The sequence below is a fragment of the Myripristis murdjan genome, chromosome 21 (assembly GCF_902150065.1).
Source record: "Myripristis murdjan chromosome 21, fMyrMur1.1, whole genome shotgun sequence".
In the NCBI taxonomy this organism is placed as follows: domain Eukaryota; kingdom Metazoa; phylum Chordata; class Actinopteri; order Holocentriformes; family Holocentridae; genus Myripristis; species Myripristis murdjan.
In genome coordinates, this window is record NC_044000.1 from 8,082,691 (window position 1) to 8,109,007 (window position 26,317).

Sequence of the window (26,317 nt, forward strand, 5' to 3'; positions counted from 1 at the left end):
GATCCTTGATATCTTCCCTTTCATTGACAGTAGCTCTTTTGAAGTGTTTCTTTAGAGTCTTGATTTCTTCCCTCAACTGATGGATTTCTTTTTCTCTTCTGCTTGGATGATACACAGTTTTGGTATTATCCTTCTTGTCCTCTGTTCCAAATAACATAGTCTCAGCTTTGGATAACATTAAACACAGTGTTGCTCTCTTTATTGATCCAACAAAGGCCTTTGACCCTGCTGACCTCTCTCTGCTCTTACAATGACTTTCTTCTTTGGGTTTTGACAATGGTTGCTGCCAGTGGTTTCAGAATGATCTCTTTGGTGGGTTGCAGTGTGTGAAAATAAACGATTTTCAGTCCGCTATTCTCCCTATTACGAGGGAAGTTCCCCAAGGTTCTGTCCTTGGGCCAATCTTATTTACTATTTACATAAACAACATTACCTCCTCACTGTACAATTGTAACTTTCATCTTTACACAGATGACACAATCCTTTATTCCTGTGCAGATTCTATCCTTGCAGCCACTCAAAATCTATCCTGCGTAATTTGAAACTGGTCCTAAACTGTGAAAAGACTTTGTGGCTGTTGTTTTCAAATGCAAGAAACTGTGATTATAACGGTCTTGAAATTTTTTCTGCTGATAACACCCTGTTAGAGAGAGTGCAACATTGTAAATATTTAGGCATATGGATTGATGAAAAATTCACTTTTAAAATCCACATTGACACATCATTGCCTTGTGCATCAAAAAACTGCATCAATCAGCATCTGTTCTCATTTATTCATAAATCTATTTTACAAAAGCACCCTGCTGCCACTCAGCCCTGCTTCATTGGACTGCTGGGAGCCATCGTACTGCTCTCAGTCCTAGCCCACCCTGCAGGTCCTGAAAATTCATTCAGAGTTAGTAGGGATATAGCACTTATAGAAACGAGTACGGATATAGCACTTTTGCCGAGTACGAGTATGATCCGAGTATTATGAGTTAATATCTGTGCTTCTGATGAATGAAAATCTTCATTAGGTAGCTGACTGTGTCCACGTTGTGTGATAGGCCAGCCACACACAGCGCCCCTCCCCTACATACACACAGTACAGCGGTGTGCCGCTCAAACACACACACACACATACACAGTGACCCTCCCCTACACCGTGTGCCCCACAAGATACAGATACAGATACAGATAGTGGCGTACTCGCTCATCCCTAAGAGTTAGACAGACAGTCTTCCCCCAGGGTTCAGTAAAACAAAACGATCTATTAAAGTTAGGCGACAATATAACAACATCCTTAACAGACCATTTTGTCAGGAGCCATTTTGACATGAAAAAGCAGGTAATCACGGGTGTTACTGATGATATCGGTGGAGGTTAAGTTCCATTTACATTAGCAGAGCCTTTCCAATGAGGCTGCATGAACAACAGCAGGACCCTGGCTTTGTTAGACCCAAAGAGAGCAGGACATTATTTAATATCATCATTAAGACCTGTGTTTACCTGCTATGCCATGTCAAAATGTGAACTTTCTGAAATATTGCCTTTCAAAATCAAGAAACTCTTTATATAAAACAATTAAAAAAGCACAAAATAAAATGCCACTTCTATTTTTCTGTGGGAACTGAAACCTTGAAGCCAGCATGGCCACAAAGGAGGAAATGAGAGTTGATAAGGCAAACCACTGTAAAGGCCCAGAAACAGAGTCACATGCTTAGTATTTTTGGTTTGCATTTCAAATGTAAGATAGTTCAACACATTCATGGCATGTTCCACAAACTGACTACGACAGGTTTTGTTAACACCAGCCCTGATGACCACAGCAAAGTGCTACATGATACACGGCTTCCTCTGAGCTTCCTCTAAGAGCACCAAACCTGTCAAGAACACAACCAGAACTGAAAAGAAAACCAGGCAGGCAAGGCAAGGTGTAACACAAGATTTATTTTGAAGATGGAGTGGTAGACGAGGCTAGGGCTGGTTGGTGCTGCTTGCAGAGACTTGGTGGAAACATCCAGACAGGCAGGCTTGGAGTGTATTGTTTAGTAGTAGTAACTAGTAGTATTTTTTTTTTTTTTTTTTTTTTTTTTTTTTACTGTAAAATGTATCAAAATTATAATATTGGAATTTTGACTGTGAACCTTAAATTGTGTGTCTTGTTCCTCCCTCCTGTTAAACATGACAGATTACATAAGCACATGTTTTAAATGCAGAATAAATCAGTGTCCTTGGAACTGTGGAGTGCATGAAATTCAGCAGCTCAGGCAATGGTATTTAAACCCAGAGGCTTGTGGGAGGACATTTATTTTAGCAGGTTATAATCAACCATCTGAACAAAAATCATTTCATTATATTTTTTAAATGTGTAAACAAATGGATACCTTTGTTTTTTGTCATTTCAAAATATTTTGTTGCTTTTATTTTTTTATTGATTTATTGGGAGAGAAAGAGCGGGAAACAGATGTTTTTTTCACTCATTTTCGGGTAATTTGCAACAGCTGGTTGTTCAGTTGGTCAGGCAAAAAAAAAAAAAGACAAAAGCAATTCAAAGACGAAGATTTTTGCCATGGCTAGTTCACAAGAACACGTTAAACATGTTGTTTTGATCATACTGAAGCCTTTAACAGAGGAAGCGGCACACCAAACTGCACGTCAACTGCAGTCGTGACACATCACACAACCTCCAGGCCTCTTAACACTTATAATATTTATTTCATTCTTTGCAGCTGCAGTGACACAATTCACCCCACAATTTTTCCTTATTGCAGTTTTAAACAACTCAAGCTTGGTCAAACTGTAATGCAATACATGTAACAGCACAGTGTATCGAGTTAATGGTGGGGCTCAAAAGCTGTAGGACAGACTAACACACTCTAGGTGTCACTAGAGGTCCTACAGTAAAGGTTTTTCATGGTCCCCACATCACAGTGACAACAATAACCAATGTGATGAGGGTGTTTAGGGTGAACAACTCAGACTGTAGCAATCTGAGTCAGAGCCTGCTACAATTCCTGGGCAAAATTCATAAGACTCCTGAAATAACCTTTAGGGTAATAGCATTGACCAGTACTAAGCTGGTTGTAAATTGGAAGCCTGTAACCTGAATTTCCTGTAATTATTAGTAATATCTTGTTTCAATGTAAAACTGTAGTCTACCAATGAACTAAATGCTGTTTTAGAGATTTTTATCACCCTGCTAAAACAGAATCTCTTGGCATGAAAATGGTCAAAGTACTGAAAATCTACACAAAATATTAGTTACTGACAGGTTACCGCTGTCAGCATGAAGAACACTGTTGCATGATACTGCGTAATTGACTGGAAATTGTTATCATGTGTATTGATAAATATCTGCACTGTGCACATCTGACTGAGTTACTCACATGAGTGATTGCAAAAAAAAAAAGGTTTACACAATTGAATGACATCTCCCTGCCATAACTTTAGTGAGTGTGAAGACAGAAACTACAGGCTTGTCTGATGACAGTCCCATTGCAGCCATGAATAAATGATCACACACAGACTGAGCAGAGCTGACACACTAACTTGTCATTGAGCTGCACTCCTTTGTTCTTGCCACACCCCTCCAAATTCCTCTTGAGGACAGGAGAGTGCAGAGATGAATGGTCTTGTGTTGGGGGTTGGTGGCCCTGGCCCTGGTCTGACCACCTGGTTGTTGGATTGCACTTTAGCTTGAGGGTATCTTGAAAAGGAAGGAATTTAACCCCCCCTTTCCTCAATAAAAAAGGGTTGAGAGTGTATCTATCATATTAGAGGATTAGGGGGCTGTACTGAAAAAAAATGGGAAAATTTGTTTTCTTTATGTAATTAATCACTACCAAAGAGTAAAAGTTTTCTTGCACTTTTGATTTCCTCATAGGCAGATTATTTGAGACAGTAATCGCCAACAACACTAAGGATTTTTAATCATAATTTTGAGTTTCCCTTTGTAAAGGACAAAGTATCTATTGACCTGTCTCTCCTCTGTTAAAGCAATGGGATTTCTTCAATTTGCCACACAACTCTGTCATTCTGCCTCCACAACCCAATACAGTTTTACAGTTGGTAGAGAGATTCCTTACAAGGCCAAATAAAGCTCTGTGCTATTTTTAGGCTCTGCTTGGTCTTTATTATCACCAGAGGAGGAGACCCATCTGACTGAAAGAAGAGAAGGGCGGTCAGTGTTCGGCCCAAGCTGCTTGACCGCTTGCACAGAGAGCGCTGCTGCAACAGCTGCTGCAGATGGCTGTCAGTGTGTGTGTGTGTGTGTGTGTGTGTGTGTGTGAGAGAGAGAGGGAGAGAGAGAGAGAGAGAGAGAGAGAGAGAGAGAGAGAGAGAGAGAGAGAGAGAGAGAGAGAGAGAAGGGAACAGCATAATGTTTATGAGATAAACAGATGCAACACAATAATTTAGTGTTTGTGTGCACATGGGCGAGCAGAAGGTATTATTTAGGTAGTGTGTGCGTGCGTGCGTGCGTGCGTGTCTGTGTGTGTGCGTATGTCGGGGAGGATAGACGCTAAACATGACAACTATTTCTAGCAAGTTGTATGAGTGAGAGAGGGGGAGGTGTATGCAAGAGACGTATTGTGTGTGTGTGGGTGGGGGGGGGCTGTTTCGGTATTTGTGCGTGAAACGGGGAGAGAATCTACTCAGGACAAGTGTGCTGGGAAGTTGTTTTTTAGTGAACTTGAGGGACTAAGATACTCTCTGTCGGACAATTATTTTTTTTATTATTATTATTTTTGGCGATACTCACCATGAAGCCCCCTCCCCATCTCTTCCCAGAGAGCCACATGGAGGCAGGCGCTTTCGACCGGACAGTATCAAGGATGACCTCTTTCGATGAGACGCTCCCCCGAACCTGATTGGACAAGATGTAGCCAACGCCTTCTCACGAGTAGCCAATCAGGAGCGTTCCTTCTACCCGGACCGGTTCCGGTACTTCCTATTACGCTCGCTCTCACCGCCCGGGCGCCCTACCCATCACGAGGAGCGGTGGATGCTGCACAGCCGTACCGAGGAGCCGGAGCCGGTCAGCAGCTGTAGGTGGCGAACAGCGACTTCTGGGTGTTTTGAACGGAGAAGAGGAAACACGACGATGGACCCGCTGGTCGCTGCCGTTGACCAGGGCACGAGCTCGACGAGGTTTCTGGTGAGTCGCACGAGCCAGCTAGTTAGCTAGCCAAACTGCTTACGTTTACTTCTTCGAGGACCCGTGTCCTCCCTCTGCGTTTTCCCCTCCCCATTCGTTGGAGATTTAAACACAAAAAATACGTTTTAAATGGCGTGTTTGACTCTTTTCCACATTTTCCGTCTTTTTATCCAGAAAATACCGTAGCCTGTGATTGAAATGCCTTACAACGACTGGAAATGACTGTACCACCGCACTACGTACTAATTTAATCTTTAAGCAGACCCAGTCCGCTGTTATTTATCAGCTGTTAACCCGTTAGTAACTTCTAAAATTACAAATAAGCGACTTCGTAGTGAAATGAGCCAATATAATGAAACCATTGCTCTGTTCCGTCGGTGCGCACCTGCTGGTGAATCAAGCACACTGCATGTGCCCAGAGAGACTGTGAGGATGAATGTTATGCTCTGCTGATCCTTTTCAGTGTAAGGGGCAGAGTGCCAACCTGTAGATGTTGAAGCTTCTCTGGAAGCCTCATTAGTAAAAAACAGCTGAACTGATCAATGCTCAGTTGAACCGCATTCTGTCGTCAAGCAGTCATGTTTTGTTTGAGACCAGCAGCCTCCCTGTGGGCTGACTGAGGACTCAATAATGCCTGAAAGAAACCCACAGTTCTTCCAAGCTGAATTGTCAACACTTCTGGTATTTAAAGTGCTCTATACGGATGGAGTGCACGGCTGTGAAAGGCTTAGCCTCACTGTCAAGTGATCCATTGGCATGAAGCTGAAAGATACAGGCTGGCCATGGGATGCAACAAACAGTTCAGTCAGATAGATGTGATACAAAGTAAGGATGTCATGTCACAACACCAGATATTCGGTAGTTGACCAACACTATCAGAAGATTCTCAATAACTGATTCCATCCAGTACACACTTCCTTTATTTAAAAACACCAAACTTTGTGTTTCAGGTCATTAAACTGATTTACAAGAGCAGCGCTGGCCTGTAGCCTCATTTCAATTTAGAGGAGCTTTATACAATGTCCTCCTCTGACAATAAATAAAATGGTTTGATGATGTGCTCATTTTAATCGTGACTGACATTTGAAGAGTTTAAAGTATTAAAACATAAAGGCTAAGGCTACATAAGAGTAACAACACTGAGTTACAGAGTGAGGTATCATGTTCCAAGGTATTCGGTATCAAAACACTGCAAATACCATATTTGAGGTATCAAATGAAGTATCCAAACACTAGTAGTGGCATTGACTTGGTGCATAAACATTGGTTCCTGTGACAGATGTAGATAGAAGTTCAACAGCCAGTCCAACAGCAAATGATAACTAGGGAAGATATAGCTATGAATGAACGAGAGAATGTTTTTGGAGGGTGTTTGTTTTATTTGGTTAACAAACATTGTGTTGTCTAGCGAACTGTTGATATGTCCTTGTCCCAGTATGTTTTAGTAAATGGTGACAGAGTCTCTTTCAAGAGCCCTTTGACCCTTGCTGAGGCCCTGGGATGAATGCTTATCCACTTTGTAAAGAAACTCAGGCTTTGAACTTGAATGGTAACTCTGACATGGAGTTAAACTTTTACCTGGTAGGTTGTTTTGAGGTCAGTGGCAGAAGCCAAAAATTGCACTAAACAATAACATTTTCAGTGATAGCAGTAGGTTATGATTAAACTCTAAGATTAGTTTTTAATCTCCACATGCTGTTGGAGTCCTCTGAAATTGTACAATTTAAATGTGGTTTCAGGAATCTTCCCAGTTTTTGTTATTTTCTGTATTGTCAGAAATAACTTTGATTGGAGATGATTTAAGACTTTGACAGACACCACACTCTTGGATTTTTGAAGCCATTCTCAGCTAGTTAACATGCCTGTGTTTTGCCTCTTCTCAGTTAAATCCTCGTGATCTCTCAGGGTTTCCTGTAAACTAGGAATGTGACCAAAGGAGAAAAAACAAACAAATAAACAAACAAAAACCCTTCATTTGTAGGACACTTCCACTGTTTCACTGTTCACTCACAAGTTCTTGAGACATTTCAGGGCCTGAGTTCATGACGCTGGTGACATTCCCTCTTGTTTTCAAGTAGCCAATCATACCTTTAGGCTTTGAAGGGTTAGGGTTAGGGCTTTTCTTTTTCTTTTTCTTTTTCTTTTTTTTTTTTTTTTTTTTTTTTTTTTAGAGTATTCAATCATTTTGGCATTTCTATCCATGTAAAAATATTGAAATCCATCTCATCTTGAGTAATTTTCTCTGTCAGTCCAGATGTGGCATTTACTACACAGTGTAGCAATGAAAGAGGCTTTCTGAAAGTTTAGGCACAAAGTATCCACAATATGTGAAGACAGAAATGATCATAGAAAATGTGTGCTTTAGATATGTTTCTAAATGTGTGTTTGAAATGATGTCATGGGATTCAGAATTGCAGGATTACACACACGCAGTAGATGCCTTCTCGAGAACCCTGCACCCCCTTCATGACTACAGATAGTTAATTGTCCCAGAAACTATCAGCGTTGTGCATAACTGTTTGAATTTTAAGTCGAGGTAGTCCTCTGACCTACATTTCGTCTGTTTAGTGGTTTGTGTGGGTGGAGGGGTGGTTTGGTAATCATGAGGAGTGCATCTTTATCTGGACAGAGTGGTGACTTGCTGCTGCTTGTTGCTTATGGGTTTCAGTTAGTGACTAATGGAGGAGAAGTGTACATACGCAACACCACAAATACATTTGGACAACTTGGAATTACCCAATGAGTCTCAGTCAGAGGAGAGAAGACTCTCTTCTCTACTATAGCGCTATTTTGTCATTTAGGCTGATAAGACCAGTGTATTTTTACATACATAGCTTGCTTAATGCAGCTTTATATATTGTCTGAACACGATATAGTCAAAACCAAGAGCCAACATATGTGTAGGGCTATATTGAATTCAAAATGACGTTTGTCAGATGTCTCATTTACTGTCACAGCCACAGTCACACGGTCCGTCTTTTTGTGGCTAGGTGATGTCGACCCTGTTCTCTGTGTAGCTATTCGACCTGAAGTGAATGTTACTGCTCTCCTGTTATGGTTGTGTCAAAGGGGACACTTTATCTGTGTGTCTGTGTCTGGCCAGTGTCCACGGTTAACTTTAATGGGAATCATAAATAAAGCGCTAAAAGTGCAATGATGCAACAAGAAGAAAAACTGCTTGTGGGTCAGATGTCCCTTCAGGTTGGTGCTCCTCAGTTGGCCAGTGGGGTTTTTTTACAGCAGTGTCAGTAGGTTTTACTGTTGTAATCATATCACCCAACAGTCTGAGTGGTGTCTTTGCTGAAGCGTATGAGTATTCCTCTCGTTGTAGAGCAGGGGGATAATCCTTTACCCAGGTTAATCCTCTCAGCTGATTAAAAGAAATACTGTCTTTAGTGGGACTGTGTAGGCAAGCATTACTATTGTGCCGCATCCTAATTTCTCCCTCTCTGTAGTAACCAACGCTTCTCTGTCCTTTCCTTGGTGGGAGGTTGGGCTGCAGCACATGCACTGCAGACAGAACAAATCTGGCTGATGATATTTGTCACATGATCCCTCATCTCTCCTGTCACTTTCCACTTTGTAGTATTTAGCAGGGCATAAATAACCCCACAACAGAATATTTAGCTTAAGTCTTTCAGCACCTCTCACATTTATTGTTCCAAAGTTTCTGCTAATTTCACATACCTTTTCCTTTTTAGAGGAGGCTTCCTCACATGTCATGCTGTCACATTTCCTGCTCAATGTTTTATTTTTATTCTTGAGGCCTCTCATGAACTCAGCCTAACCAGCCTCTCATTTGTGCCCTCCCTCCACAGGTGTTCAATGCCAGAACAGCTGAATTGATCAGTCACCACCAAGTGGAGATCAACCAGAGTTTCCCCAAGGAGGGGTGAGTTTACTTGACCTCAGTGACACCCTCAGCACAAATCCAGGGCTCTCATTAAACTATTTAAACCCAACCCAAAAAAAAAAAAAAAAAAAAAAAAACATGCAGCAAATTAGGGCAGCAAAGACTTTCTTCTTCCCAGGTATGTTCAGTGGCTTACTCAGGTTACAATTTAACTGCATTTTAGATGATTCACTAATTTTATTTTGGGTATAACATGGAGTCCAAGGTCTGTGTCTTATTTTATTGCAGGCAGCCCGAGAAAGAAAGGGCATGGCCACTCAGCATTTTCTGATGCAACCATGATCTCAAACTAGATTTTAGATCTAGATTTTAGAGTAAACTTAAGCATGTCAGTCCAGGCTGATTTGCAAAAGTTGTTGCTGCAGCTTAAATCGAAGATTTTTGTCAAGGAAATCACATGAATTCAACTTACCCACAGACAAAACATCACACACTGCACACCATTATTTATATATATATATATATATATATATATATGAGACAACTAATAGGTCAGAGGTTGATATGATCTTTCAGCAAGTGTGGGTTAAAATGGGTTTATTAAATAGTCTGATGCTTCATGACTGTTTTGATTTGATTTATTCAGCTTTTTATTGTCATTTCACAGTGTTTCGCTGGGTCCCGACTCAGCTGAAACACTGCTCTGATTGATAATCCCACCCCCAGTACCAGATGTAAGCAGTTCTTTGTTGTAGACCAGCAAAGTGTTGGTGCTGCTGTGGAACCAGTTTTCCTGGCTGAGACAAATTTCTTTGGCTGTCAAAACGTGAAGAACTGGTTTCAAAATTAGGCACTGACCCTCCAACCAGCCTGGTGGAAAAGGGCTATAACTGGCTCTCAAGAAGAAGAACATAATCGAGGCATTTGTTTCAATGAATGTATGTGTGTGTTTCAATCAGATGGGTGGAGGAAGACCCCAAGGAGATAATGCAGTCAGTCTACGAGTGCATGGAGAGGACTTGTGAGAAACTTGGTCAGCTCAACATCGATCTCTCCAACATAAAAGGTGGGTTACTTGTGCATGCATGCGTGCACTGATACCCAAGATTGAATGTTGACTGCTCCCAGCTGGGGTTTGAAGACAAAAGCTGAGAGTTTACACACCCAACCTAGGGGGTTAAATGGATGGAAGAGGAAGTTTTCTTTACATTTCTGTTGTTGTTGTTTTCTCAGCGGTGGGAGTGACCAATCAGAGGGAGACAACCCTGGTCTGGGACAAAGAGACTGGAGAGCCCCTCTACAATGCCATCGGTGGGTGCCAGGCTTCTCTTTGGTGCACTGCATGACTGGTTCAAGGAACATTGCAGTAAAATATTCTTTTGTCATAGCTCCAAAAGTAAATCCCATCCAGCTTGAATTTGCACAATGTCTGTTCTGTTCTTGTTCAAGCCATTAAGGCGATTAAGCCATTCTCAGATGTTGCAAGTAAAACAAGTCAACTTTATATATGTACTATTATGTGTATAAATATCTATATATCTATATCTAGATAGATAGATAGATAGATAGATCTCCATACACTTAGTTATATAGTGTCTTGCTCAGTTCAAAGAAAAAGATAACAGACAAAAATGTAACAACAAACACAAGAAAATTATCCCCCACATTCTAAAAGCAGATGAATACACATACTGTAAGTCTGGAAAAAATGTTTTTAACATTTAAAACAAATGGCAATGGCTTCTTCTGACATAATAATGATAATAATAATAATGATGTGGGAGGTTAGCTGACAGGAAAAAACTTAATTAATTTAAATGACTTTTCCCCCTCAAACTTAACATGTGAAGCCAGCGCTTACAAGTATTTGTTAAACTGTGCTTAGGAATTCCACTTGATTTTAAACTTGTGGTGTATGAAATTTGCCTCTCCATACTTCAGTATGGAGAAAGTTTGTTATGTCAACAACATAGCAAGTTTCCCTCATGGCAAGTTATGTCATGGGGGAAACGCCGCAGCACATGTGTAGATTACATCATGTTGTACAGTACTGTGATATGTCAGCACTCCCCCAGGGGAGGCCCAGTGTTGAGGAATCTGAGTAGGAGATGAATACAAGCATACTCCACCCACTCCAAGCCAGTGGCTCCGCTGCAGATATCACAAGCAAAGAAGGGCCTGTCATACTACCCGCAAGCTCTTTAGATTCAGCTGGGCCCTCTGGTTCATCTGCAGTTTGTTAACACTGCCTCTCGGTTTCTATTCAGCGAAAGGGACTGATGGTGGCTTATTAAACCCCCAATGCCTCAGGGTACTTCAAGAAGCCTGTTTGGCCTGTTTAATTATGAAAAGGAATATATAAATTATTTGTAGACATAATTACATAAATAAATATAAGCTTTACATTTTGAGTAATTTGCCAAATTAAGTTTGAGGGTATGTTCTGATTAATGTGTAGCCATGTGTAGTCAGGGGATTTCTTACCATAAACAAAGTCTGAGAAGATCACCCCATCAGGGGGCGTGGCTGCAGCATGATTGGCAATGTTTGTGTGTGTGTGTGTGTGTGTGTGTGTGTGTGTGTGTGTTTTTCCCATTAGAAATCAGAATAAGAATCAAAAATACTTTATTGATCCGGCACTAGTGGTTCTTTGTAGGTCTACAAAGAACCAGTTGCCTCAAGTCATAAAGAACACTGTCACCATAGAAAATGTGTTGAGAGCATGTTTTCACTATAGCAGAGTTTTTTTTGTTTTGTTTTGTTTTTTTTTTTACCTCAGTACCAATGCTGATTTCATGCCATGCCATTGACTACTTACTGTAACGTCTGCACAGGAGGTTGAGTCTTTGTAGGCTTTGTAAAGAATGTAAGGAATGTAGTTTGATATTTTGCTCATCTCAGAGCTCCAGGATCTTGTGAGTAACCTGTCCCCTCTGCTGTGTCTTTAGTGTGGCTGGACCTGCGCACTCAGTCAACAGTGGAGAGGCTCATCAATAAGGCCCCCGGCAGAAACAAGAACCATCTAAAGGTGAGAGGACATGATAGACAAGAAGTGTACTTTTTGTTTCTGCTTTTCTGTCAGACTGTAGAATCAGGCTGTAGATGTGTGCAATTACCCATTTTTTTTGTTTATCATAAACCATTCTTGTTGGAAACAGTGTCTGGAACATCACATATGTAAATGTACAGCTGTTGTGTTTTATCAGTGGTTGGTAGAATACCCAAACATTCATTTATATGAACATTCTGAAGATTATTCCTTGTATCATTTTATCTGGTTACTGTATGTGTTTTGCCCACATCGTGAATGTCACCCACCACTGCTCTCATCTGTGCTTCTACTCATTTCATCTCCAGCACAAGACGGGCCTTCCCATCAGCACCTACTTCAGTGCAGTGAAGCTGCGCTGGCTGCTGGACAACGTGGAGGAGGTGCAACAGGCGGTGCTGAGTCAGCGGGCCATGTTCGGCACAGTGGACTCCTGGATCATCTGGGTAGGGAGCCACTCAAAGCCCACAGAAACTACTTCCTCAGCTGTCCCAACAGATTCCAGCAGCTATAGTTAATTTCTGTAATGTTTTTGACTGAGAGTTGATCATTTGCCACAGACACACCTGATTGATTCTTTAATAATTTGTCAGCTACTTAACCACATTATCCTGTAATGTGAATAGGCACAAGAGTACAGACACCGGTCTGACAATTTTCTTTCTGAAAGTTTTGGATTTTGTTTTGCTGAATCTGATCATGTGCACGCAGTATGAACGGATACAACATTCACCAAAGCTGAAATCTGAGAGTAATACTGGGAGTAACCAATAAGAGTTCAGATACAAGAAAAAGAAAATGAAGTAGTAGAGAACCAACACTGCCCAGTTGTACATTTAGAATTAGGATTTAAATGTAAAATGCAGAACCTGTTTTATTATATTTACAACGAACTGTTCTGGATGAATAAGTAGATATTTTTGAAGGACAAGATCGGGTAGTGTGTGATTGCCTCGTCTTCATGTGTGATACCTGCCTTTATCTCACTGGCTGGTGTGAAGAGCTTCCTGACCAAATGGCAAGCATTTTGTCTGTATCAGCACTAGAATAGTCTTCTAGTCTGTCCCAGTCATTACTTGGAGCTGTGTTAATTGTCCTGATGCAGCAAACTCTTTCCATGCGTTAGACAATAAAGCACATTTCCATTTTGGCCACAGGTCCTTTGAATCTAGATTACTGTGTCAAGTATTTTTTTTTTTTTTTTTTGGCTCCATTTCAGCAGAGTGAAGTCTTTTCAATATTGTTGTGTGTCTCCTTAGTGCCTGACAGGAGGCAGGAATGGAGGGGTCCACTGCACAGACGTCTCCAACGCCAGTCGCACCATGCTCTTCAACATTCACACCATGGACTGGGATCCCGAGCTCTGCAGGTAAAGGGAACCTGAGAATGTTTGAGTAATATTACTTAAAGCATGCTGAATAAAGTAAGTAGTGTAGACGATTTAGCCACTTGCAGGGACTGTCAACTTAAGCACATACTGGCATTTTAACAGGTCAGCACTATGAATAGATATCGTTTCTGTTGCTAACATACAGAGATACAAGTATATGTCACACAGTAGCTTCAGATGTGTGTGTTGGTGTGGTACATAAGGCTTACAGAGCTTAAGGTTTGTGTTGAAGGAGTGTTTTCCCTCAAGATAAACAGTTAGTCAGTGCAAACATTTAAACAATCTCTGTCTCATTTTTCCGGTTTATCATGTCTTGTAGCTGCTAATTGCTGGCATGCATGCAGACAGTGGAATCACTGTGTGTTGTATTGTATTCAGTGGCATGGATGTGCATCAACATGATTGATTGCTATTGTGCTGCCTCTAGGTACTTTGACATCCCAATGGAAATTCTCCCCAAAGTCAGGACCTCCTCTGAAATATATGGCTGGATGGTAAGTCCAGATAACCTTCAGATTAAGCTTTTGTGTGTGTTTGCATGTGTATTTTTATCCAAGTACATCTGTAATTCTGTGGTACTGTTTATGTTTTGAGACAGACCTTATCAGACATGACCCACATGTCTCTTTTTTCCAGCTCTTTCAAGAGAAAGGGATTATAACTCTGTAATGAGACTAAGTACAGTCATAAAAGATTCAGGTGAAGATTCAGGTGAATATTATGATTGCTGTAACCCTTGTGTAACCTGATAAGATCCAGGGTTGTGGTCTTCAGAATAACAGATAATGTACTCATAAAGTCTAGATTAGGATGCAATAAAGGATATATATATATATATAAATGCCCTTTTGAACTTTCCGAAGAATTCCTGCTGAACAGCATTAACACTATGATCCTTGATTTGGTATCAAAACATGTTTTTAGTCTGTTTTCCATTCCACTGATAAGGAAGAAATGCACTTCTATGAAATGACCTGATTGCGTGGCTGCAGTTTTTTTTTCTTATCTTTTTTTTTTTAATTGTTTGAATCGTTTCATAGTGTCTTGTCCATAATCACCGTGGTGTATGACCTGACAAGACCTTATGTTTTTCTCATGATAACTGATGTTGTAATGATATAGTGAGGCCGTAGAGAATGCAGTTGAAGCCTTTATCCAATAATAATATAACCATCATATTGCTCTAAAAGAACCAAGAGACATTTAAAAAAAGGGAATGTTCAAAAAGGTTGAAATGATATATGTAGCAATGATAGGAGAACACTCTGACTTATCAAACAAAGACAAACACACACACTTTTTGTTTGTCCATACGGATTTTATCTGTCCACATCAGGGTCAGTGGTGTTAAATTTCTGTGCAACCTGCACTTTGCCCTCAGTCCAGAGGTCAGCGAAGTGGCGGCTTCTTTCATTGTCCTCGGTTGGTTTGGGGTTGATCTTTCCAAAATGTTTGCTACCTGTTCTCAAATTGACTGAGACTTTGTGTCTTTGTTGCCGTCATGCCTCCACCTACATCCTGTTAAAAATGTCTTTCCACATGGCCCCATGACATAGCTGCTTGTCTTCTTGATGAAATTTGTTTTCCCAACCTATACTCATTATTGCCACTTATCTAACTAGTGGAGATAGAAGACAGGCAAAGACTCCTACCTTTTATGAGGCCTCAATCAAAATAATTGCTTTAGATTATTTTCCAGACATTTCTAAAGGCACCATTTTTTCTGTCATAGTGAGTCAGTTCATAATCAGTCAGTGACATGCAACCACGTGTAGTTACTGCAGCCTTTTGCACAACTGGCCAAGAACAGAAGTGTTGCAGCTGTTTACTTTAATAACTTCCTACTGATGTAATTCCAGCTAATAGTAAAATAATCTTGTTTATGTCATGAATTTCCCATAAAGAACTCCACACCGATGAGATAACTTTTCCTGTGAATATGATCATACAGTCATCAGGTTTTATTACCTAATAGCCAAGTTGTTGATTTTCAATAATCACTGAACTGATAATATCATCATCAAAGCTGATACATGTTCATCCTCTTTTAAATGTAGCCTTATAGTTAACAGGAACCAAATCCATATCTGTCACAAAGTTGTGGTAATGTTGACTGTTAATTGCATTATCAGTTCAGCTGTTCATTTTTTGAAAAGTGAAAATGTAAACAGTCACATTTTAAAGTCCAGTGTGGTCATTTTTATAGTCCTGGAAAAGGAGTACATTTCATTCCATTATTATATACACTATTAGCTTCAAACTGTTCCTGCCTGATTAGTCCCCTTTTCAATGAGAAAGACGTTGTAAGGATTGTCAATCGATTGGTATGACCAACATGGCTAAACATGCTTTCTCGTGCTCTTCCTCCCAGAAATCCAGCTCTCTTGCAGGGGTTCCAATCTCCGGGGTAAGGATTTTCCCAATTATGCAACTCTGTCAGAATAGTCCAATCTCTGTTTGCTTAACTGTAAGATGAGACGGGGTGTGTTCCACAGTCCGCATGTTTGCACTCAAGGAAGAAAGAATGAATGGTTGAGGGGAGTGTGTGCTTTCCTCCAGTAGTTTTGGAGGGTGGTTGTTTTACTGTGTGTGACTGTGTGTGTATCCACATGCATCCTCAAGTGTGTGTATAGTGTGTGAAAATAGATAGAGCACTTGGTGGTTGCTTCTTTATCGAAATGTGTGACTGACATCAGCTTCTTCTTGTATGTCAGTGTTTAGGTGACCAGTCAGCTGCCTTGGTCGGTCAGATGTGCTTCAAGGACGGCCAGGCCAAAAACACGTAAGGCCTCAATACACAGCATGTATTATCAATTTAGCTACTGTGATGTTATTTATCCTTAAGAAACCGTATCCTGTGATTATTTAATGGTCTTTAAGTTCTTTTTTTTTTTTTTTTTGTTTTTGCAACTGTCACAATAATACGTCTGTTTTCTTGTGCCGTTAAAGACAGAGAAAGATTGCAAAATGTCAGGATTACATAACATAGGAATCTCGCAAAGATGCAATAAACACAAATAAAGTCATTGTGGGCTCAACAAGGCCAGGTCTATTACCTTTATCGCATTCCCCACTGGCTATTAAAGCAGGTTTAGCAGAACACATTTACTTACTAGCAGTTGTGCAGCATTGCAGAGGAAGAATGGAAGGAGGATGAGAATGTTGATTACTTCAACCACTTTTTTCCTATAACCTGTTTTAATGACTTCAAGAACAAGTAAACCATAAAGTGATATTAATAAGGAAATAAGGATAAGTGAACACCAAGATGGAGTAGCCATCTCTCTCAAAATCTTATGTCAAAATGGCTGCTGTGACAAAGGTCTGCAACATAGGTGTGGCCATACAGCTATTTCCTTGTTAGCTTGTGTGTGTCCGTGTGTATGTCCGTCCTAGTGGTGTCCCTCTATAGAACAAGCAGAACTAGTTCTGAGCATCTGTAGCTATGGGCTGTGTACTTTATTTAACTTAAGCAGAGCTATGGGTGATTTATATTTGAATGAAGTTTTAAATAACACCATCAGTTTGAATATCATGGATTTTGTCCTTTGTCTTGTCTTTCTTACTCGTTTCTCTCTTCTTGTCATTCAAAGCTATGGGACGGGTTGCTTCCTGCTCAGAAACACAGGAACCAAGGTAGGATGATGCACCCAGAAGGACTAAAAGCCCTTACATGCTTCTTAATTAAACTCTTTTTTGTTGCCTTGTATTCTCTTTTTGTTGTTTCACTGTGTTTCTCTCTCTTGCACTGCCTTTACCAGCCGGTTATGTCAGACCATGGCCTGCTGACCACAGTTGCCTACAAAATGGGGAAAGACCAGCCACCTTGCTATGCACTAGAGGTGAGTACATGTGTGTGCTTGTTTATATACACATGATATGTCAGATTAAAGTAAGTAGAAGAATGCCATAAACACAGTTTGTGTTAATTTTTTCTCCATGAAGTGAGAGATAACTGTTTAATCAAAAATAGGCAGAAAATGAGGGTTAAAGCCATTAAGTCAATGCAGTGTCACTATGTGGTGTGAGTAGGGTTTTATTTTCTTATGTCATATTGCAGTAAATGGCATTTTGTCACATAAGTTTACTCATGCATGCAGGATTAATTCAATATGGCAAAAATGTATTGTTTTTTTTAATACTTAATACTCTAGTAAAAAAATGATTTTGAGAAAAATCATTTGACTAAACCATTTTTATTGTTTGTTGAAAAATAATTAAACTAGAGGAATGTGAATTGTGACATGTGACTGGTTTCCCATGGGTCTGCCTCCCAGGGTTCAGTGGCCATAGCGGGGGCAGTGGTGCGGTGGCTGAAGGACAACATGGGCATCGTCCAGTCCACTTCTGAGATCGGTACTTAAACTAGCTCACACTCTTTTTTGGAAAGTTTTTGTTCCCAGCTGCTTCAACTCCACTGCATGAAACTCACAGCTCTTTCATAAATACAGTGGTCATTCCTGAAAATGGTCACTTTTACAAACCAAGGGGTCAGTTTATGTAATAATTCATAAAGGATTTGTATTCCAGCCCCAAAAACACACTTATTCATTAATTTATTTAGTTTGTAAATAATATCCCATATAATATGTTTTGTTTCCAAATTGATGATCACAGTGGTGTCCGTTGGTCCTAAAAAAAAAAAAAAAAAAAAAAGTCCCAACGTATCTTAATACACATAAAGATGTGTGTCTTCACTGTGTGCATTGCACATGCTTCATGATGCATTTACCAGCAACCCCTCTTGGGGAAAAAATGGGAAGTGATTTGAGATGTGTGTCAGTTGAGTAAAAATAGACTCAAATGCTAAACAGACGCAGCACATATGTGTGACGGACCTGAGACGCATGTGTTAAACAAAACAGCTGCTTTGGTTATTGTGATTGTGTTTCCGTTGTGAATGTCACACAAGTAAAAAATGTGGCTGAGATGAATCTGGGGGGAATTAGAGTAGGTTTAGTAGTACAATACATAAAACATGCTTTGTGTTGCATGTAGTTTTAGAAATTTCATTCATTTTGCTCAGTCCAAAATGCACTGCTTTTCCCAGATTTATTTGTTCATTCTCCCTTGGTTACTCTCTTCCAAGTGCTACTGAACTTTTAAAAGGCTTTCATTTGGCTTTTTTAAACCTGTGGATGCCTTGAATAATTTGGCCATTGTAGGTCTCAGGGTATCAAGGTGGTGGTGTAGGAAATGCTTCAACCAGAGAATCAGGGTTCAAGTCACATCATACTGTAGCAGCTCCATCAGTTTTCCATATATACAGCAGTAAAAGGTGATATTGTTTAAATTACAACTTTCTCGTCCTCTTCTCATATCAGAGAAACTGGCAGCTGCAGCGGGCTCTTCCTATGGCTGTTACTTTGTGCCAGCCTTCTCCGGGCTCTACGCCCCCTACTGGGAGCCCAGTGCCAGAGGGTGAGACAGTCTACTCATTAAACACTATGTATACCCGGGGCTGGGGAGGCACAGTCTATTGATGTGTGAGAGTGGGTGGTTATAGTGTGAGGTATGATTTAACTAGCAACTCATCAAATATGAGAAACCATAACATATAATACAGTACTTTATTGATTCCCCCATGAAGTAATTAAAAAAAAAAAAAAAAAAAAAAAAAAAAAAAAAAAAAAAACCTTTTCAGTGTCTTGCGCAAAGACACTTCAGCAAGGGGGAAGCTTACTTTCATGGTGCTTGGTGTGTATGGATAAACTCTGGGTTCTGAACTGGCTGTTTCTCTGCCTGTATTGACATGCTCTGAATAAAAGTAATGTTTAGCTAACCTGTTACTACGTGTGCCAGAAGTTGTTTTCTTGTCTTATCTGTTTCTTCTGTGCTTTCTAGAATCATCTGTGGGCTCACTCAGTTCACCAACAGGAACCACTTAGCGTTCGCTGCCCTTGAGGCCGTGTGCTTCCAGACCAGAGAGGTGAGCCATATTTCCTGTTGATATACTGGTGCTGCTTCACTTGCTATGAGGATGCAGGTGATATGTCATGGAGCTGATTTAGAAATGCTCAAGTGACAACCGAATCAACACTGCTTGAATCAATCTTAATGAGAGCACAATGTGTAGTGATTCTAGTGGTTGGCGGCTATGCCAGCTATGCAGCTTGGCCCGTCCCACAACTGGAAAACTCGGGGTCAAGCCCACGTGCCCGTCCTGCTGAAGTGTCCTTGAGAAAGACACTGAATCCTTGCCAGCTCAGCGGGTGCTTTTCTGTAGCTGAAATCTCAAACAGCCTTGCCTTCACATTGATCACTGTGCTTCTTCAGGTTTATCCTTTGGGGTTTTGAAAATGCACAACTGCAAGGCTTATCTTGTTTTCCATAGGCTTAATCAGGGGTTCTCAAACTTTTTTTGGCCCAGGGACCCCCTGGAGGGGTCAAGAAACCGAATTGCCCCTCGGGGACTAATAAAGCAATCTGAATCTGAATCTGAATCAAAATTTTCCAGGGACCTCCTGACACTCGCAACACCGATAAGCATAATACTTATAACCACATTTGTACTCTTAGCTTGTTGATTAGCAGCATTAGCACATAGCCTCATCCAAGGGTGAAGGTTTGATTTTGACATTGGTGGGGACATAAAAGCGCTCCAGGGGTGCGCCCCTGAAAGTTGATGTTTTTTGCATTTATGACTGCAATTTCACATCATGTAGAGCTGATCAAATAAACAAGCAAACGATCATAATCAGAAAAAATAAAAACTAGTACGGGATTGACATTATTTATACTGCATATATGAATATCTATACTGACTACAAGTATTAAATAATTCTGTAATGTTGTAAGTTAAAGGCAACTAAAGAAAGACAAGCAGGTAATTTAACCGAGTTCTTGTCTTAAGTGCAACTGTGCATCATACTGTACATCAACAACACCATACAGAAACATAAATAAAATAAAATAAATGTTTGACACTAAATACCTAAATACAAACAGATTAGGGTCCATTGCCTTGCTCTTATTTGAAAAAAAAAAAAAAACTCTACAGTTCTATAAGCTTAACATTTTAAATCACGGTTAGTAAAAATGGATAATTCCTGCTTCCCTAGAGACAACAGGCAAATGTGCCTGATAAAAGCTCTCATGTCAAAGAAGCATGCTGAACTATTGTTCTAACTGCCACCTGACGAAATAAACAGTGAATAAAACAGTCCGTGTGCGTAGCTGCTGGCCAACCAGCCAAACAAACTCCGCTGTGCGTGTCCTCCAGCGCTTTTTTACAACCACATGGAGTGACCGTGGGGATGGCCAATCGCACATTAGCAAGAAACGGCAGAGCCAATCGATTATTTCACAGTTTAACGCCCCTCCCCCCAAACCGTTTTTTAAAAATTAATAATAATAAAAAAATACATTTCCGTGACTTTTTTCGCGGACCCCCTGGCTATGCATTGCGGACTCCTGGGGGTCCGCGAACCCCACTTTGAGAACTATGGGGCTAAATAATTCCTCTATGGAAGTTAAAGTGTGCACATCCTCAAAACCAGAGTTTGGAAGTTTTTACTTGATAGTATCATGGAATGCCAGGGGCAGTGTTGGAAATGAAATGCTCCTGTCACCTACCAAAAATAATTTTAACAAACAACTTGATTGATTACATTTAATTAACATTTTTCACAAATGTCCACTTACCTGTTTTCAGTGCTGTTTTGCCAATAGAATCTTTGTAATTCATCATGACAGAATCCAATACTGTAGTCAATGACTGAGTGACCCGTATTGATTATCTGCCTGAGTTAAATTGAACAGGCATGTTGTGCTTGATGGTGGTGGAGGTGATATTGTCAGACCTTGGATAGGTTTAACTGAGGGCAGAATTATATGTTATTTGTATCAGATCCTTGATGCGATGAAGCAGGACAGCGGCATCCCTCTGAAGCAGCTGCAGGTGGATGGAGGCATGACCTCCAACAGGTTACTGATGCAGCTGCAGGCCGACATTCTCTGCATTCCCGTTGGTAAGAGGACACACCTGCACCCATACACTATTCACATACTCACCCATGTACACACGCAATTGATAAAGCTATTCCCATGTGATGTTGCAAAGTCTATTCCAGTCATGGGAAGTCAGAGAATTTAGAATATGCTGGAATATGTCATTGAATATCAGTAACAGCTTAATCACCAAACAGACTGGTTTTCCTTTGTTTTCATGTTGTTTTGACTTGCCCTGGAGAATAAAACAGAAGAACACACATTAGCAGCCTCAATTAGACTCGTCTCCCCTTATCCCAACAACTCTGACGTTTAGAAGCCTGTTTTTGTCAGTACAGATGACCCTTGACTTAAATTGGCCATTGACATACTGAGCAATTCAAGGACACGAGTACAAACTTGTTTATGTCTACGTCAATGTACACATGAACATTAGACATTAGCTACTGATACCAGTTCAACTCTGCAACTGTGACCTTCAGCCCAATTTGCTTGTGTGTGTCTGTGTCAGCAGGGCTGGAAACTCTGCCATAAATTCTGCCTTTTAAGAAAGTCTATAATGTTCAGTTTGTGTTGACATTGTGGAGAATGTGTCAGTTCAATACTATGATAATTATTGAGGTTGCAGTTTGCAGAGGTCTTGTACTGGACGACATTATATTGAGAAGTGTTTCAAATTTTTTGTCCTCCCTATTTATATACATGAGGGGGACAATAGTAGAAACACCTCAGTAAAATGCATTCCAGTTCAACAGCAGCACTAACTATGAGCTCAGTGCTAAACAGAACTGAATGAACACCTCTATTACTGTGGCAAAAAGAAAACCTGAGCATTATAGGCAGCAGAAAAGGAAACTTTATGGCAGAACAGTTGGATTGTATTAGAGGGTACAAGTGGACCTTATAAAGTCGCCACTGAGTTTATATGGGGAATTAAACAAATTTGTGACTGTTGTTATTCCCTCCTGGTCAGCTTTCTTTAATAATGGTAATGATTAAGGTAGCCTTGTTGAAATGAAGACTAATGAATATGGAGAAAGGGTTGTGCTTAATCTTGTGTGCGTCTCCTTGTTTTTGTGTCCAGTGTGCCCCACCATGTCAGAAACCACTGCCCTGGGTGCAGCCATGGCGGCGGGTGCTGCGGAGGGGGTGGAGGTGTGGAGCCTGAGCCCTGATAACATCCCAAACGTCACATCTGAGACATACCATCCCCAGATTAACACAGACGGTAGGGAAACAAGAGCCTGGATAATGAATCTAGCTTCAACTGCCAAGACTTGTAGAAATGTATAGGCATCTTGTATTTTTTCTTAATAATGCCAAACTTAAACAGTTTCCACAGTGGACATTACTTGAAAGATAGCACAAAAGACAAAAGGTGTGTATTTTTCTTTCAAATGCTGTAAATGTAGATAACAGATCAGACTTGCTTCTGTCCCTTAGTGCCACCTACAGGAATTTTTGTGTCTCGATTCCTCAGTAAGATATGGGAAAACTCTCACATAATATTATTTATTTTCTTTTAAAATATTTTTTTAAATTGAAAATGCAAAAGGCATTTTGACATTTTGTTCTGACTTGCATAGTTTGTATTAGCTTTTTTGTTAACAATTGAAACCAGACTGAAAGAAATAGGAACAGTTTTCCCACCTTTTTACGCTGGCAAAAATCTTAATAGCTTTTTCACAGCAGTCATTTTGACATGAAATAGCAGGTAAACTAATGACATAAATGAAGGTTCTGCAGTCTTTCCAGTGGGCCATGAACAGCAGGACCCTGGCTCTGTTAGACCTAAATGCAACAGAGCCTTAATTCATGTCATCATGAACACTGTGTTTACCTGCTATTTCAGGTCAAAAGGACTGCTCAAAAAATGGTCTGTTATTGGAAATTCAGACTACTTAGGAATTCAGATATTATATTTTGATATGAGACTGTAGATTGCCTGGGAGTTTGGATATCATAATATTGTGATATGACATAAGTGCTGTCTTCTCCTGTTGTTAAAGGCTGCACTGCAGTATGTAAATATCTAATGAAAGCACTAACAGTCATCTCTACAGTATTGGCACAGTATCGGTATCAAAGTAATCAAAAATATTGTGATGTCTAATTTAGTCCATATTACTCAGCCCTACTACCTAGGTTATATGATAGTATGGAGAGGGAAAAAAAGTGTAACTAACTGACTGCCCCGTTCCCAACAGAGAGCGAGTTCCGCTTCGCCCGCTGGAAGAAAGCTGTCCAGAAAGCCATGAACTGGGAGACCACGGAGCCCTGCTGCAATACCAACGGTACACAACCGCACACATACAGTCACCACGAATCACAGTAGTATTTTATTTTTATAGTATTTATTCACAGTAGTTAATTTAAGAAACATAAGACACAACAAAGAACTGTTATATAGTTACATACAAACACCGTCAATATACATGCTAATTATTTATAATGTCCACTGATTTCAGCTAGATGTTGAGAATTTTGCAAGTGGTTACATGAACAAATATTAGAATGTGACCATGATGTACCTGTGGATGCTCTCTCCTTTTACTGACAACAGGACTAGGGAAGAAGATGAACGGGGCCCCCTGGGCAGCCCCTCCCACCCCTCCCCCGACCAGGGTGGACCCCTAAGGTCCGACATTTGCTGCTGCATGCAAAATTTTAAAATACTGTGACACTAACATTTCAGTGGTTGTTAATGGGGTTTATTTTCTGGCCGGCATCACTAACACGGTGTATTGAAGGGTTTGACCGATGCGGGTTTTTCAAGGCCAATACTGATGGTTTTAGAGCATTGTCTCAGACAGCCAGTGTTTAGTGCTGATATACCTTTCAAATTTGATCTTTTTCTTGACCAAAATTATGAGCAATAAAGTGTTTCCAAGATTTGTCATAGTAGAACCACCTCTGAAACAATATCATGTGACCCAGACTAATGCTATTCTCTCAGGGTCAGCAGTGTTTTTAAGGAAATATGGGAACCCTGGGATACTTTAGACCTTTTTAATAAAGAATTAATTTGCAATGAAAAAATATTGAAATGTCCAAAGGAAGACATTTCAGCGAAATGGCCTGATGTAGCGGTCCAACCTGCACATTGTGTGTCTGAATGTACCTGAGTGTGCGTGTTGCTCTTTATTTCTGTTCTCTCTCTCAGTTCCTTGGAAGAAAATGGTTTACATTTGTGTTTGGCTGCAAGCTGTTTGACAGTTTCAGACAATACCTGGAACTAACTGCTTTGCTTCTCCTCCACTCTGCATTAAGCTTGAAGACTCCATGTTTACACTCTGGTCTCACCTAATCTTGTCTCTTTTTGTCTCACAGATCCTTAAACGTGGCTCAAGATAATCGTGGACACATGGAGAGTTTTTATGGGACGAGACTGGATGAGGAAATATGTGAAACATGAGCACGCCACTTGATGACCGCATGATGTAGTTTGCGCATGAGTTATCTCAAGCAGTTGTTGGCACGCTGGTAGCAGCATCCCGTGTCAGCAAGACGGCTATGGACAAGTTAATGTTATGCTTATTTTATTTTGTGTATATATTCACTGACAAGACCTAAACTGTGCCGTCACCCTCAAGTGCCAACTAGAATGACCATAAAACAGCCTGTGGTGCTTTTTGAAGCAACTGAAAAAAACACTTTCAGGACACTTTATTCTTATTCTTTAGGGAAGAGTAAAAATGTCCTTGTCTGGAATTGTTCAAAACTGATTTGTCATCTTCAGTTCCTGTCTCTTAGTCAGATCATGCAGTGTTTCAAAGGAAAAATCAGGTGTTTATAGTTGATAGTTTCAAGTAAAAAACAGTCTATTGTGCCTGATCTTTATAGCAAAAAGGGACACCGTCCTATTTTAACATTTGTTCCTAGTTTGTTTTAAAATTTTGTTTTTGTTTTCTTAACCTTACTACTAGATCCAGCCACTACATTGAACACATGTTCCAGATGTTGAGTGGGACTAAAATAGATCTTGACAATGGTTGCTGCTTGTCTCATGTCGGGTTTGAATTGAAGAAACCTGACACAAATGAGACAGTCCTTGGAATTAAAATGTTCCATCAGATATTTTAGTCCAAAAAAACAGGTATACATGGGCTGTTCCTCTAGTGACAGGTCTTTACATGGGATGCTTTTCCCCAACAGGGTAAAAAATGCAAATACACAGGTGAATTAGTTTTGCTAGTGTGAAAAGAAAAGGCAGCGTTACAAAAGATCTATTCATGATACAAATGGAACCTTCTAATGTCAAGCTCATACTTAAAAGCACTTTATAATTTATCATGTGTATGCAAAGTATGAAATGGGAACCATGCAACTGTGTTTTAAAGAGGAATGGTGTTTTTAATCCAGTGTTTTTTATGAAGGGACTTCAGCTCATTGGGGTCAGCATAATGACAAGAGACTATGGTGAAATCCCAATGCTGATCATCTCTGTTCACTTATGCAAAACTGTAAAGACAAGATGTTTTACATATGTAATCAAACTGTTTTTACCTCTACAATTTTTATATTTCCTCAAGTGAAGCAGTGGTTCAGGATTACTGCAGATCACTTGTACAACTGATGAAAATTATGGCATACACGTCAAGCTTTTTTTTTTTTACTATCTTGTTACCGATTTTTTGTAACATGATTTAAAGGGAAAGTTTAAGTTATTCCACCCTCATATGTGGTGCAATATCCTCCCCTGTGACTGATGACTTCATAATTAAATACATGATTTTTAAAACAAGCTGTGCTCAACTTTGTAATGTTATGTACATAATTTCCCAAACTCTTATGTTTATGCCTGTGTGTTAGTTCTCTCTGTAATTTGTTTCAAACGGTGTGTTGCAAGAGCCCCTAAACTCTGCTGGAATGTACAGATATTGTAATAAACATGATGAAAACCTGAGACTTAATGTGATGGATGAATTGGTGTTTAAC

The 26,317-nt window shown here is 40.1% G+C and overlaps 1 protein-coding gene across 2 annotated transcripts; it reads left to right on the forward strand.

Annotated features, from left to right (window-relative positions):
* The first annotated feature begins 4,933 nt into the window (after nucleotides 1-4,933).
* LOC115379583 (glycerol kinase-like) lies at nucleotides 4,934-26,285 on the forward strand. 2 transcript variants are annotated; one of them, XM_030080307.1, is made up of 20 exons: nucleotides 4,935-5,137; nucleotides 8,956-9,029; nucleotides 9,950-10,056; nucleotides 10,224-10,301; nucleotides 11,939-12,018; nucleotides 12,348-12,485; nucleotides 13,299-13,408; nucleotides 13,857-13,923; nucleotides 15,801-15,836; nucleotides 16,144-16,211; nucleotides 17,023-17,065; nucleotides 17,191-17,271; nucleotides 17,707-17,785; nucleotides 18,754-18,850; nucleotides 19,274-19,358; nucleotides 21,279-21,399; nucleotides 22,464-22,607; nucleotides 23,587-23,673; nucleotides 23,943-24,017; nucleotides 24,710-26,285. In XM_030080307.1, exons 1-19 carry the CDS (start codon nucleotides 4,985-4,987, stop codon nucleotides 24,014-24,016), a joined length of 1,722 nt encoding a protein of 573 aa, XP_029936167.1. In that variant the 5' UTR covers nucleotides 4,935-4,984; the 3' UTR covers nucleotide 24,017; nucleotides 24,710-26,285. The 2 variants fall into 2 exon arrangements, with proteins under 2 accessions (XP_029936168.1, XP_029936167.1); XM_030080308.1 differs by lacking the exon at nucleotides 23,943-24,017 and having other exon boundaries at nucleotides 4,934-5,137.
* Nucleotides 26,286-26,317: the final 32 nt, after the last annotated feature.